Genomic DNA, 15,234 nt, shown 5'->3' with positions numbered 1-15,234 from the left:
GGCCGAGGCGGGCGGATCATAACGTCAGGAGATCGAGACCATCCTGGCTAACACGGTGAAACCCCGTCTCTACTAAAAATACTAAAAATCAGCCGGGCGTGGTGGCGGGCGCCTGTAGTCCCAGCTACTCGGGAGGCTGAGGCAGGAGAATGGCGTGAACCCAGGAGGCGGAGCTTGCAGTGAGCCGAGCTCGCGCCACTGCACTCCAGCCTGGGCGACAGAGCGAGACTCCGTCTCAAAAAAAAAAAAAAAAAAAAATTAAATAAAAAAAAGTAAAGCACCATTCCTGGCACATGTTAGGCATTCAGTAAATGCTAATTTCCTCCTCCCTAAAGTTAATATATTTAGGTTAATAGAAGAGATTTTACTTGATTAGAATTTGAGTTCTTACATTTTAGAAGGAAAAATGTTAGTCATTAAATATAATTAGTTGTGTTTTGTTTCTTTTAGATGATTTTCAGACTGCCCAACTATTGGCACTTGTATTGGAATTGTTAACATTTTGTGTGGAGCACCATACCTACCACATAAAGAACTACATTATTAATAAGGATATCCTCCGGAGAGTGCTAGTTCTTATGGCCTCGAAGCATGCTTTCTTGGCATTATGTAAGTGTTAGAATTATTTATCATCTTTGTATATTGACATGTTGGTATTTTTTACATCTTATCGCCCAAATGAAAAGACCACTGATTACAGGTCAGGAGATCTAGGTCGTAATACTAGCTCTGCCACTGATTATGCAGGTTTGCCATGTTGAGCAGGTGTTTTTCTTGACTCTCTTCTTACTTAATATACAGTAAGGGAGTAGAATGTATCTACAGTGTTATATTCCATTACTAAAACAGCACTTTGATCATTTTACCTTGGATATTTTATAGCAGGGGTGACAGACTACAGCTGAGGCCAGATCCAGCCCATGGCCTATGATTGTACAGCCTACAAGCTGAAACATGTTTATGTTTTTAAAAGGTGGCCTGAGAAGAGAGAAATGAATATGGTACAGAGACCATATGTGGCCCACAAAGCCTAAAATATGTACTAGGTGGACCTTTATGAAAACGTTTGTAGACTCTTTTAGAGCAATATAGTCTCATAACAAGATTGTTCTTAGAGATAAGTTTTTCAAAATGACTTTCACAGTGTTCTTAAGACCCGAGTTTGTTAGAGAAAACCATGTTTCTGAATTGAAAATAGGTTAATCCAGAATGTTCTTTATCAAGCAGCAGCCAGACATCTCAGGTAATGAGTTGCCATATGTAAGTGGTCCTTACTGGTAAGTTGTTAGACCAAATTTAGGGGTACCCTAGAGGTTCTGTAAGAGATTTCTGGTGGTAATTTAATTTTTGCCCTTTGGTTTTTAAAGGTAAGTTTGAGTGTTTGTTGTTGTTGTTGTTGTTTGAAGCAGTCATAGTCATGCACTAATTAGAGGCCTGAATATATATCCATTTTTGCTAATCTACTTCATTTCTAATTGCTTTGCTTAATTGATTTTTTTAAAAATCCTTAAATCATGTAATTACATATTAAAATAATTATAAATTAAAATTTTATTTTAAATTTATAAATAAATAAATGGCCAGGTGCAGTGGCTCATATCTATAATCTTAGCACTTTGGGAGGATGAGGCTGGCAGATCACCTGAGGTCAGGAGTTCTAGGCCAGTCTGGGTAACATGGTGAAACCCCGTCTCTACTAAAAATAGAAAGCTGGGTGTGGTGGTGCACGCCTATAGTCCCAACTACTCAGGAGGCTGAGGCAGAAGGATCGCTTGAACCTGGGAGGCAGATATCGCGGTGAGCTGAAATTGCACCATTGCACTCCAGTCTGGGCAACAGAGAGACACTGTCTCCCCACCCAAGAAAATAATAAATTTTATATTTTATAAAAGCAACATTGATTTCTTTTAAAATTCATTAAACTTCCTATCAGGGCAACATTATATTCATTTTTATCATATACTATCGCAGAAAAAGTGAGAACACCAAGGCCAAGTTTAGAGGGTGAGTTTATAGCTCTTTGATTTGTTCTTTTATGTTGACAATAGAGTTTTGTTCAAGTGTGGAAAAGGGGATTTGAGAGCAGAATGGAAAAACTGAATAAATGAATAAATTGTTTTATTTTACCAAACATATTAAACACAACTATATTTCATTGATTCAAAAAATATACACTTTTACACATTATCTCTGAAATCAGGATGAGTCTTACAATTAACCCATTTATGCCTAGTGTTCCATTATTGGAACGCTAAGCTTGTGGGAGTTATTTATATCCTGCTTAAGGTCAACACCAAGGTCTGATTTTTTTTTTTTTTACAGAAAAAAATTTGCAACCTCTAGCATGAATGGGTTAATGGCATGTCACTATAATTGGTAGCTTAGTCAGTGGCATCTTAGATTTGATTACTATCTTATATCTGGTGTACTAGGAAAATGAAGATGGTTATGACCTGGACTTGGCCATCAATGGAATCAGTTCATTAGGAGGAGGGAGTCATGTGAAAATCAAAATGCAACAGTAATAAGCACTATATTGAGGTGTGTTTGGATGCATAGTGGAAATAGTTCATTATAATTTAATGAGGCAGATGAAAAATTTCACACAATTGGTAACTTGAGTTGTGTCTTGGTCATGGGAGAGTATTGCATTCTTGGTTGAATACATAGTTAAGATGTTAATTGGGTAAAAAAAAAAGTGTGGCATGTGGACAAAGTATACTTGGTCTTTTTTTTCTTTTTTCCTTTTTTTTTTTGAGACAGAGTCTCACTCTGTCGCCTTGGCTGGAGTGCAGTGGCACGATCTCGGCTCACTGCACATCCACCTCCTGGGTTCAAGCAATTCTCCTGCCTCAGCCTCCTGAGTAGCTGGGATTACAGGAGCGCACCACTACGCCCAGCTAATTTTTGTATTTTAGTAGAGATGGGGTTTCACCATGTTGGTCAGGCTGGTCTCAAATTCCTGACCTCGTGATCCGCCTGCCTCGGCCTCCCAAAGTGCTGGGATTCAGGCGTAAGCCATGGCGCCCAGCCTACTTGGTCATTTTTAAAGAGATTCAGGACAGTGCAGCTGAAAGGAAAGGACTTTTCTTTAGTTCAGTTCATCATTTCATTATTTTGCTTGCAGTATTGCAAAGAAAATTTCTCATAATCTAATGAGAACTTTGGAGGGAATCTTTTAAGTAAATGAAAGTTTATTGTTGGAAACTATGTTAGCAAAATCTTAGTTATGTTTCATTGTTGATATTTTCCAAACTGAGTCAGGTTATCATTAAACCTAACTCTTTGAAAGGACCTCTTGGTGTACCTCTCTTCCCAGGGTTGAGGATATATAAGTATCTTCCTAACAAAGATGCCTGTCATTAGGAACAAGCTTTTTAGAACTGGCTTTGTAGTATGCAATAGGAGTTTTTATCAAAGATATCTAAGAACTAAAATAAATTTGAGGAAATTTAAGATACTTGTGGTTCTTCTGAAAAAAAGTGTACGTTGAAGTATTCGGTATAGTATTTTTTAAAGGAGGGTTTATTGATATTTAAGTTTAGGTGCACATATATAAATGCAGACAGGAATGAGCAATTAAATGTAACAGTTTGGGGATTTAGGGAGCTTTTAATTTTTTTATATTTGCTGCTGCTTAATTATTATACTTTGTCATCTTTAAAGACAACTAGTTAAGTATGTAGGTGTGTCTAGCAATCGTTTCTAAACTCGGTCTTTATAGGCTAGATATCACATCTATCAATTTCCTTGGCCTTATTAAGTTCCTTGGATCTTACATTGTAGCCCTTTAGCTCATACTTTTATGTTGTTTGAGGGTGTTTTGTTGTTCTTGTTAAAAACATGGAAATCTTAAAAAAGAATGAAATAAAGCTTTATTGTAGAGACATTTATTCAATTATCATTAGTTACGAGGTAAAAAGTCACAAATTTATTACATGAAATTCACGTTTTATAAAGTACAGATAAATAATGTTTTTTAGAGATGATTGAAACTAAGCACAAGAGGTTCCTGGAAATGTTAATGAAGGTTAGAGATGTGAGTGGAAGCAGAATGTGCTTTACATTGAAAATCCAATGGCAGTGCCAACTTGGCCTATCCTAAAAGCTTTCTCCACTCTACTTTGAGTGACTTCCTAGATCTTACTGGTAAAATTTTGAAAGCAGCTTTTTACTCAACAGCAAAGAATAGTGGTTGGATATTTTTGATGCAGGTTTCTTTTAAGGGATGGATTTGAGTGGTAATAATACAAAGTTCTTGATATAAAAATGTAAGAGCAAATGGAAATAAGGACCAAAACAAAAAGACCACTAGAACCTCCTTCTATCTACCCCAGCAGTTTCTGGATAGAAGTGCTCTGGAAGAAGTGCAGTGGTGCTATCTACATTCCCTTGTCTTAGTGAATTTCAGGAAAGGAGTTTTTCACTCACCTAGGAACTACAGTCAGACAAGAGGGGTGGGTGTGTGTGTGTGTGTGTGTGTGTGTGTGTGTTATGGTAGGACACAAGTCTCCACAAAGCCCGCAAAGTTGGAGTACAAATTCTTAAAATAGTAATACTCCTGCCTTAATTATTACAAGTTTAAAATGTGGTCTATTAGCATGAGCTCTAAAGTACTGATTTTTATTCCTAACAAATGGAAATGCCTCAGTAAGTTCCTTTGTCAAATAACCTTAAAAATACAAACTGAAAATATTGTTTTGGGAAAATAAACCCTTGTTAGGCTTTGACTTATCACACAGAAAGATGCCTCTTAGTGTTTAAAATGTCTTAGTTCACCATGAATATGTTTTTAAAAATATTCAGTAGTTTAAAAAATAAAATGCAATTATTATTCTATAAACTATTTAGAAACTCCCTGCCCAGAGTGTTTCTTAAGAAAGATACACTCTTAAATAAGTTGCATTGTTAAGGCAGTTAATAATCAACTGTACCTAATTGGGCATTCACTTGTGGACCTCTTTTCTGCCAACTAAAGAAAAATTGAGCTGCTTTACTCCTCTGCCTTCCCACCCAGAAACCGTGTCAGCATGGTTGCCTGGCTACCTGCTCATGAAGGACTTGATTAATAGCAAATTGGCAATTTAACGAGCCACTTCCATGATCTCCAAAGAAACCAAAATACAAACACAATATTTAATCTTGCCAACCGAAGACGATGTGACTGCATGAAGTGAGTATGCTTTTTTGCACTGTTTACAATAACTGGGGCATTAACTTACTGATAATTCCATTTAGGTAAAGAGGGCTTTGTTGAAGTCTAGCTGTCTGAGTATATTTGTGTCTTGATGAATGGTGACTTAAGTAACTCCCCATACCTCAAGATGTAAATATACCTTTTAATCTGTAAGTTAAAGCCTAATTAATTATGAAAATGAAAACTAGAAAAAAATTAAAAAGCATACTCGCTACAATAAGCATAGAGGACCACATTTTAAGTAACATCCTCTAAATTTATTTTTAAACTATGGCAAGGCAAATTTTGGGTCATGCAGATTTTTGTGGGTTGATGGCCTTTCTACAGCCACATCCACAAATAAATAAAATTCCATGAACTACAATGCAAAATAATAAGAGTGTCCAAAAATATTGAAGATCAAGTTATACAGTGGATTGCCCTAATAAAACACTGGTTTTTTCTATTAAGGTGGATATAAAAGGTCATGTTGAATTTTTTCATCTTAAGTAGTGTGATAGGTTCATTCGTTTGTCTTAGCTCTTATTTTAGATGTAAATTACATTTTGGTCATTAGTAACTGGTTTATTTTCAGGATTTTTCTGGCTTTCTAAGACTTGTGTTCTATGATGACATATACTACTTTTAGAAGACATTTTTCTGATAACATTTTCATAATCCTTATCTTTAGGTTCACAGTTCCGGAAGTGCAAACATCATAAATAATTATTGATATGTGTTAAACAGTTTTTTTTGGTTTGATGGTTATTTTTGTTTGGTAAGTCTAAAGTATGGAAGAGTGGTATGTGATTTAAACAACCATGCCTCTGTGTTTCAGGTGCCCTTCGTTTTAAAAGAAAGATTATTGGATTAAAAGATGAGTTTTACAACCGCTACATAATGAAAAGTTTTTTGTTTGAACCAGTAGTGAAAGCATTTCTCAACAATGGATCCCGCTACAATCTGATGAACTCTGCCATAATAGAGATGTTTGAATTTATTAGAGTGGTAGGTTCTGTATTTTTAATTAGAATTTTCGTTTTAATTGTTTGAGAAAATTGAATATGCATTACCTAGTATTTTGGCTTGAGATAATATTTGGAGAGATTTAAAAAAAAAAAAAAAAAAACACAAGTACCAAAAGCCTGTGAGAGATTTGATTCAAGCTACATCTTACCTCTCAGCAGCTACAAATCTTTTATAGCAGGGGTCCTCAACCCCTTGGCCGCGGACCAGTCCATAGCCTGTTAGGAACCAGGCTGCACAGCAGGAGGTAAGCTGCTGGCAAGCAGGCATTATTACTGCCTGAGCTCTACCTCCTATCAGATCAGCAGCAGCATTATATTCTCCTAGGAGCATGAACCCTTTGGTTAACTGTGAGGTGGAACAATTTCATCCTGAAACCATGCCCCCCCACTCCCACCCCAGTTGGTGGAAAAATTGTCTTTCATGAAACCAAAAAGGTTAGTGACTGCTGCTTTGTAGGATGGTCACAGTAATCATTTTAAGAAAGCAAAACTACACTTGACAGATAAGCATTTGAATGTGTTTTTCTTAACTTAAACATTTCTAAAGACCAGTTTCATAATACTCTTTATTCTCTAGTAATGTAATAAGCTAGTGGTTCTCATTGATGCTGTGCAAATTTATCTGGCATGGCTTTTTGTTTTGTTTGTTTCTTAGAGACAGGGTTTTACTATGTTGCCCAGCTGGGCTCAAACGATCCTCCCACCTTAGCCTCACAAGTAATTGAGACTGTAGGTGCATACCACAGTACCTGGATGTCGTGCTTTTCTAAAAGCTGGGATAAAATAATATAAAACATTAAACTTGCTATTTTAACCATTTTAAAGTAAACATTCACATTGTTGGCAGCCATCACCATTATTCATCTCCAGAACTTTTCTGTAACATGCTTTTTTTGGGGGTTGAGGGAGGGGGGTGGGGACAGAGTCTCACTCTGTCACCCAGGCTGAAGTTTAGTGGCATGATCTCGACTCACTGCGCCTTCCACCTCCCAGGTTCATGCGATTCTTCTGCCTCAGCCTCTAGAGTAGCTGGGATTACAGACATGCGCCACCATACCCGACTAATTTTTGTATTTTTAGTAGAGATAGGGTCTCACTATTGGCCAGGCAGGTCTCAACCTCCTGACCTCAGGTGATCTGCCCACCTCGGCCTCCCAAACTACTGGGATTACAGGCATGAGCCTCTTCACCCGGCCTGTGACATGCTTTTAAAATACGCATGGCTGTTGTGTGTTCTCTCTTGTAAGTGGGAACTAAACTTTGAGTACACATGGAAATAAAGAAGGGAACAACAACAGATACCAGAGCCACTTGAGGGTAGAGAGTAGGAGAAGGTGGGGATTGAAAAACTACCCATTGGGTACTGTGCTTACTACCTGGGTGATGAAATAAGCTATACACCAAACCCCTGTGACACGCAGTTTACCCATATAACAAATATGCACATGGACCCCCTGAACCTAAAATAAAAATTAATTAATAAAACGTATATGTCCATGGCCAGGGATAGTGGCTTATGCCTGTAATCCCAGCACTTTGGCAGGCCAAAGTGGGAGGATTGCTTTAGGCCAGGAGTTAGAGACTAGCTTGGGCAACATATCAAGACCCCATCTCTACAAAAATTTTTTGTTAAAACTTAGCCCCATATGGTGGTGCATGCCGATAGTCCTAGCTGCTCAGGAGGCTGAGGTGGGAGGATTGCTTGAGCCCAGGAGTTCAAGCCTGTGGTGAGCTATAATCATACCACTATATCTCAACCTGGGTGCCAGAACAAGACCCCATCTCTAAAAAATACACATACCCAGCCCGCACATCAGAATCAGAATCACCTAGGGCAAGACCTGGGCATTTACTTTGTAAAGACCCATAGATAGCTGGGTGTAGTGGCTCGCACCTGTAATCCCAGCACTTTGGGAGGCCGAGGCAGGCGGATCACCTGAGGTCGGGAGTTCGAGACCAGCCTGACCAACATGGAGACACCCCATCTCTACTAAAAATACAAAATTAGCCAGGCGTGGTGGTGCATGCATGTAATCCCAGCTACTCTGGAGGCTGAGGCAGGAGAATCGCTTAAATCCAGGAGGCAGAGGTTGCAGTGAGCCGAGATCACGCCATTGCACTCCAGCCTGAGCAATAAGAGCAAAACTCCATCTCAAAAAAAAAAGACCCATAGATAAATTGGGGACTACTATAGTAGCCAGTGTACGTTTTTCCCATTTTTTATTGTTTGGTTATCTCTAAGATTATGTAGTTTTATTAAATTAAGCTATTTTTGGTGGGTATGAATTGATTAAATTAAGCCTCATCTTGCTAAAATGACATTTTTCTATCATTTTTTCATTACTATTCTTTTCTGTAGGAAGATATAAAATCATTAACTGCTCATGTAGTTGAAAATTACTGGAAAGCACTGGAAGATGTAGATTATGTACAGACATTTAAAGGATTAAAACTGAGATTTGAACAACAAAGAGAAAGGCAAGATAATCCCAAACTTGACAGGTAAATTACCATATACTTAAACCTATTTGTTCAGCATCAAGTTGTATGGTAGTGGCTTTATTGTTTATTTGATATTATTTGGCTTGACAAGGAACAGGGAAATCAGCAGATAGCAAATAGAAATTGTAGCTTCCTGTAAGGGTCAGCATAAATGTTTCCCTGAAGATTAGGCTGGTTATTAGTATAATACCTCAGGCATGTATCAGGCTAGATAAGGGGAAAAAAAAAAAAAAGACCAAACAGTGGAAGTGAGGCTTCATGTGTTCAAAATAAAATCAGAGGATTATATTACTTGCTTTGAATTTACAAGTTACTAAGGTTACAAATTATTCTTTAAAATTTTGTACATTAATCTAAATACCTGGATTTACATTGATATTTTAATATTTGTAAATTTCATGTTAATTCCCTATGTTAACAAGTTTAATAAGTCATCTGTAACAGTACAATTAAGTCCATATATGATTGTATTTACTCTTTCTTCTCTACGTATAGTATGCGTTCCATTTTGAGGAATCACAGATATCGAAGAGATGCCAGAACACTAGAAGATGAAGAAGAGATGTGGTTTAACACAGATGAAGATGACATGGAAGATGGAGAAGCTGTAGTGTCTCCATCTGACAAAACTAAAAATGATGATGATATTATGGATCCAATAAGTAAATTCATGGAAAGGAAGAAATGTATGTTGAAAAAAAATGGGCAAGAGAAAATTAAGGCTTTCTTACTCTAGATTTATTCTTATTTCTTGACAAAATGATTATTTGCTTGCAATGTGTGATGGCATAGGGTTTAAAGACTCCATTGCTTTATGGGATGTGACTGAATAGCAGTGTTGTGTAGGCATAGACTTAAGTTTTCTTAATTTGAGTTGAATAAGGAATATACTATTTCAGGAAGGGTAGGGACACTAAATATGATTCTGAAGGTTTCACTTCTTCTCTGGGGTAAGATCCAATGAATGGAATTGTGGTTAGTATTTTGGTAAGCTTCTTTTATAAATTGAACTTCAATGTTTCTACCCAGCGTAGTAAGCTAGTTAAATGTGTTTTAGTGTTACCTCATTTGGGGAAATTTAAAAAAGAAGTATGGGGGACGACTATTGACAGTATTCTCATTTTTAGTAAAAGAAAGTGAGGAAAAGGAAGTGCTTCTGAAAACAAATCTTTCTGGACGGCAGAGCCCAAGTTTCAAGCTTTCCCTGTCCAGTGGAACGAAGACTAACCTCACCAGCCAGTCATCTACAACAAATCTGCCTGGTTCTCCGGGATCACCTGGATCCCCAGGATCTCCAGGCTCTCCTGGATCCGTACCTAAAAATACATCTCACACGGCAGCTATTACTACAAAGGTACATTTTTGACTCCCATTTTGCCCCCTTTTTTCCCAATTGAAGCTTTCTCAACAATAATTTTGACTAAGATTCCCTTTGGTTACTGCCACCTAGAACTGATTTAACATTCCTGAACTAGAGGATGAATCCCCCCACAGCTTGAACTTATATAAAGGTTGAGAAATTTCTATAAGTTTTTTTATGACCAATGCAAGTCTGAATATAGTGTGAATTCTCACTTGGGTATTTTGGATTTTAGAACTGAAAATTCAAATTTGTATGTCAAAACATTTACAGAAATGTTCAAGGTTTTCAGTTATTCTTGAATAAATTTTCCTAACTAATACCCAGATAAAGCCTTTGTGGGGAAATGATAATCTAAATATCTGGATACTTCTAACTTTATTTTGCCAGTTAAGGTTTGTTAAGAAAACTAAACATCTACTATCACTAACATTTCATAGAAGAAAGGAACAAGGGCTGGGCACGGTGGCTCACGCCTGTAATCCCAGCACTTCGGGAGGCTGAGGCGGGCAGGTCACGAGGTCAGGAGATCGAGACCATCCTGGCTAATGTGGTGAAACCCCGTTTCTACTAAAAATACAAAAATTAGCTGGGCGTGGTGGCGGGTGCCTGTAGTCCCAGCTACTCTGGAGGCTGAGGCAGGAGAATGGCATGAACCTGGGAGGCGGAGCTTGCAGTGAGCCGAGATCGCTACTGCAACAGTGAGACTCCATCTCAAAAGAAAAAAAAAAAAAGGAACAAAATCTTTAAAAATGTAGAAAACATGCAATCTCAGAATAAAACCAGTTTTGGGGGCTCCTTATGCCAACTACCCTTTTCTTTTGAGACATAATATATTGATTATTGGGCTAGCAGACTAGCAGTTAAGACTGGCATTTGGGAATCACTGATCTAAATCAGACACGTAATGCCCATTCAGTCTTTTTATTTCTGGCGTGAGCTGGAGACTCCTGACGGCTAAGAAGTGAATCTGAGACACGCTGAAATGAAGAGGCAGGCTTGAGAGCAGGGCAGTGTGAATTTTTCCCTTAGCATCGAAATAAAGCAAGCGGCAGCCGGGCGTGGTGGCTTAACGCCTGTAATCCCAGTGCTTTGGGAGGTCCAGGCGGGCGGATCACGAGGTCAGGAGATCCGAGACCATCCTGGCTAATACAGTGAAACCCCGTCTCTACTAAAAATACAAAAACATTAGCCGCGTGTGGTGGCGGGCGCCTGTAGTCTCAGCTACTCAGGAGGCTGAGGCAGGCGAATGGTGTGATCCCGGGAGGTGGAGCTTGTAGTGAGCTGAGATGGCGCCACTGCACTGCAGCCTGGGTGACAGAGTGAGACTCCATCTCAAAAAATAAATAAAGCAAGTGGCAGTGGTTTCTGGTGAAGGAGCAGGGCTAAAAGGAAACCCAGATGAAATGATGAGGAAGAGTCAGGGTAGAACTGCTTTCCTAACCTCTAATAAATAGAAAAAGCCTGTCTACCCTCATTTCTGGTGATCTCTTTATCTGCTGCAGTTTTCATTTTGGTACTTTTTTTTTTTTGACAGAGTCTCAGTCTGTCACCCAGGCTGGAGTGCAGTGGCGTGATCTCAGCTCACTGCAATGTCCACCTTCCAGATTAAAGCGATTCTTGTGCCTCAGCCTCCCGAGTAGCTGGGATTACAGATGTGCACCACTACACCTGGCTAATTTTTGTAATTGTATTAGAGACAGGGTTTCACTATGTTAATTAACAGGCCAGGCTGGTCTAAAATTCCTGTCCTCATGTGATCCCTCCGCCTCAGCCTCCCAAAGTGCTGGAATTACAAGCAGGGGCCACCGTGCTCAGCCTCATTTTTATACTATTTTAGACTTTATGTTTAAAAAAATTTTAATGTGCTATTAAGTCTTGAAACAAACATTTTTCATTCATTTTCTAACTCCTGGGTAATTTGCTAGGATTATAAACTACTTAAATTTTTTTGCTTTAGTTTGGGTGCAGTGGCTTATGCCTGTAATCCCAGCACTTTGGGAGTCCAAGGTAGGTGGATCGCCTGAGGTCAGGAGTTCAAGACCAGGCTGGCCAACATGACAAAACCCTGTCTCTAGTAAAAATACAAAAATTACCCAGGCGTGGTGACGGGCGCCTGTCCAGCTACTCGGGAGGCTGAGGCAGGGAGAATTGCTTGAACCCGGGAGGTGGAGGTTGCAGTGAGCCGAGATCGCACCACTGCACTCCAGCCTGGGTGACATAGCAAGACTCCGACTTGGAAAAAAAAATTTTTTTTTGCTTTAATTCTAATCAACTCAAAGTTTTCCCTTATTGTAAAAAAGTATGCATGTTTATTACAGGAAATTTAGAAAATATGTAAGCATAATGAATTGAAGTTTAACACAGTCCCACCACCCAGAAATAACCACCATTACTATGTTGGTAGGATCTATTTTCTTTCTCCAGCCAGAAAACACCAGTGTTTTTATATGTTTTGTTTTCTGTTCTTTAAATAATCCTTATTTCTTAACAGGGAGGCCTGGTGGGTCTGGTAGATTATCCTGATGATGATGAAGATGATGATGAGGATGAAGATAAGGAAGATACGTTACCATTGTCAAAGAAAGCAAAATTTGATTCATAATAATATAATAATGGCAACGGCCTAGGATCAGTACCTGTTGAAAAAAACTGGTTCTCCACCCCTCCCCCATACAAAATCCACAACAAAGCGCAGTGGTCTCTTGTGAATGACTGACACAGATCAGCCTCTTACACTTGACTTCTGCTCATCAAGTGCCAATTCAATGGAGCAGGAGGAGGGGATATCATACATTTAGGGGAAAGACTTAAGCCTTTGAGCTCTCCAGCTTGGACCACACATTGCCCTTTTCTCAGGGAAGGAAATGGAAACAAAAAGCCAACAGGGCAGGGGTTTTGTAAGTGGAACTCTGGATTGACTGGTCAGTTGCTACAATCAGAATATGCTTTCTTGGACCATGTTTGAGACTCAGAAGAATGGGCCTTTCTGCCATAATTCTTCACTAGTCAAGAATGCCAGCAGTTTCTTTGTATAAAGAGACCTGCCTTTAAAATCATACATTCTGAACATTTTAGTCAAGCTACAACAGGTTTGGAAAATCTCTGTGGGGGAGGGGCGAGTATAAAGTTTTCCTCTTTTTTAACTGTTCCCTTTGCCCTTCAAACTGCAGATTTTTTTTTTTTTTTAAGTGGAGACTTCTCCCTACTTGATTAAAGATTGAGTGGAATTCTAGATGTGGTCATTTGTGTCATAATTTTTTTGTTTTATTTTGTTTTTGATTGATTTTTTTTTTCCTCCCCTGAGTGTATGCTTAGTTGTTGAGTATATATATTTGGGACCATTAAAACTTTTTTTGATGTAATATAACCTAACGTTGTGCTGGTACCTGTTTTACCATGTGTAATTTTTGTTCTACATCACAGTTCTTAATTTGTTTAGAGTTTTATGAAAGATGGTATAGTTTTTATTGACAAAAGCAAAGTAATCTTACAACTATGTGCATACAAAAGCAATACTATTTTGTGACTAAATATTTTATATTAAAATTTACATCAGCAACTGTCTTGAGAATTCAGGGAAATAGAATGGAATTTAAAACTTCCAACAGTTTTGTTAAATCTAGAAACATGAAATTAGTATTCCAAAGAGATTCTGAAATTTCTTTTCTTGGGGAAATGACGGTACATTAAATCAAAATTGAGGATGGATGATTTAAAAACATTTGACTTGACTTTTGAATAATAAAAAGAAAAGTGAAGAGTAAGAGAAATTGTATTAGTTGTATGTTTCTTGTTTTTGTTTTTAACTACTCCCTTTGGAATACCAGTTTGACTTGTAAGTGGTGGTTTCTAAATAAATACCTGGCCAGAGGACCATCACCTGTCACCTTATTAAAACAGTATTTTTAAATAGGTTCTTTTTGTTGTCTTAGATGTGATCAAATTATTTCAAGGAAAATGAAAATAATTCTACTTACCCTCACTTTTTAAAGTGAAGAGTTTAGAACTTAAGAATATATTTTCAAATGTGAATAAAACTTCATATCCAGGAAAGGATGCTATTTTAAGTATCATATACTTTAAGAGTATCTAGCAAGCGCTGTGTGCTTCTCTGTCTTGTCTTGTTTATTCCTCAGTAAATTACAATGGTGGTACCAAAAACAAGACTATACTGCATAGTTGGATAGAAAACCAGAAAGTGTCAACTTGCTACAGTCATTAAAAGTTTTATTATTGGCTGATACCTTTTTTTAACAACAAAAACTTTGGGTGCTTAATTATGAGATTATATCTCACTAGAGTATAGATCTAATTCGGAGGCACAAGTTTTGGCTATTAATGAAGTTAATCAACTTATCTTGCAAATAAAGAGAAGAAAAACTCTTAGGATCTAAGCCAATTATATTATGTCTTCCTTTTTTACCTAGAAAGCCCCATGCCAAGTAATGTTTCTGCCTTAAACATACAATTTAAAACTGACCTTTCTGGGTGATTCTTGAAACACTTGTCTTGGTATTCTGCAGGTTCTTAGATTGAGGGAAGAACTTGCATCACTTGATTTCATTTTGTGGTCCAGTATATTAACTGCTGGCCTTCCACAGTTGAGATGACTTTTCATTGGTGGACTTTTGTGTTCCCTTAGTTATTAGTGATTATGGTTACTGAAATAGAAACCTGACACAAGTGTTCCTAAAACAGAAGGAGAAATGAGGTTAGAAATAGCTTGTCATCTTATGAAGGAATACTGTTTGTTAGAAATTGCTAGAAATACAACACTACACACAGTTCCATTGACTCAAAAGTCCATACTTTGTTTCACTCTGTCACCCAGTCTGGAGTGCAGTGGTATGACCATGGCTTACTGCAGTCTTGACCTCCCAGACTCAACTGATCCTCCTCCCTCAGCCTCCCAAGTAGCTGGGACCAAAGGGACACCACCATGCCTAGCTAATTGGTTATTTTTTGTAGAGACGGGATCTCCCTATGTTGTCCTGGTCTCAAGTGGTCCTCCTGCCTTGGCCTCCCAAAGTGCTGTGATTACAGGTGTGAGCCATCATGCCTGACCAAAAGTCCAAACCCTTAATCAAAGATAATATCTTGGTAACTGACATGAATGTAGTTAAAAATTATTTCCCACCTTAACGATACCAATTGGTTCTTTCAGT

General features: G+C 38.1%; 1 protein-coding gene across 5 annotated transcripts in view; it reads left to right on the top strand.

Annotated features, from left to right (window-relative positions):
* The window catches only part of PPP4R3A (protein phosphatase 4 regulatory subunit 3A), a 52,021-nt gene extending 38,182 nt beyond the window's left edge, over positions 1-13,839 (top strand). For all 5 annotated transcript variants that reach the window (XM_055361249.2, XM_055361247.2, XM_055361248.2 and 2 more), the window contains 6 exons: positions 451-609; positions 6,015-6,184; positions 8,564-8,706; positions 9,202-9,392; positions 9,834-10,060; positions 12,561-13,839. In XM_055361249.2, coding sequence (XP_055217224.2) covers positions 451-609; positions 6,015-6,184; positions 8,564-8,706; positions 9,202-9,392; positions 9,834-10,060; positions 12,561-12,671 — 1,001 coding nt within the window. In that variant the 3' untranslated portion in view covers positions 12,672-13,839. The remainder of the gene's footprint in view (positions 1-450; positions 610-6,014; positions 6,185-8,563; positions 8,707-9,201; positions 9,393-9,833; positions 10,061-12,560) is intronic.
* Positions 13,840-15,234: the final 1,395 nt, after the last annotated feature.

The sequence above is a fragment of the Gorilla gorilla genome, chromosome 15, assembly GCF_029281585.2.
Source record: "Gorilla gorilla gorilla isolate KB3781 chromosome 15, NHGRI_mGorGor1-v2.1_pri, whole genome shotgun sequence".
NCBI classification, from domain to species: Eukaryota; Metazoa; Chordata; class Mammalia; order Primates; family Hominidae; genus Gorilla; species Gorilla gorilla.
The sequence above is the reverse complement of the archived record's forward strand: the minus strand, read 5'-3'. Positions and strand labels throughout refer to the sequence as shown.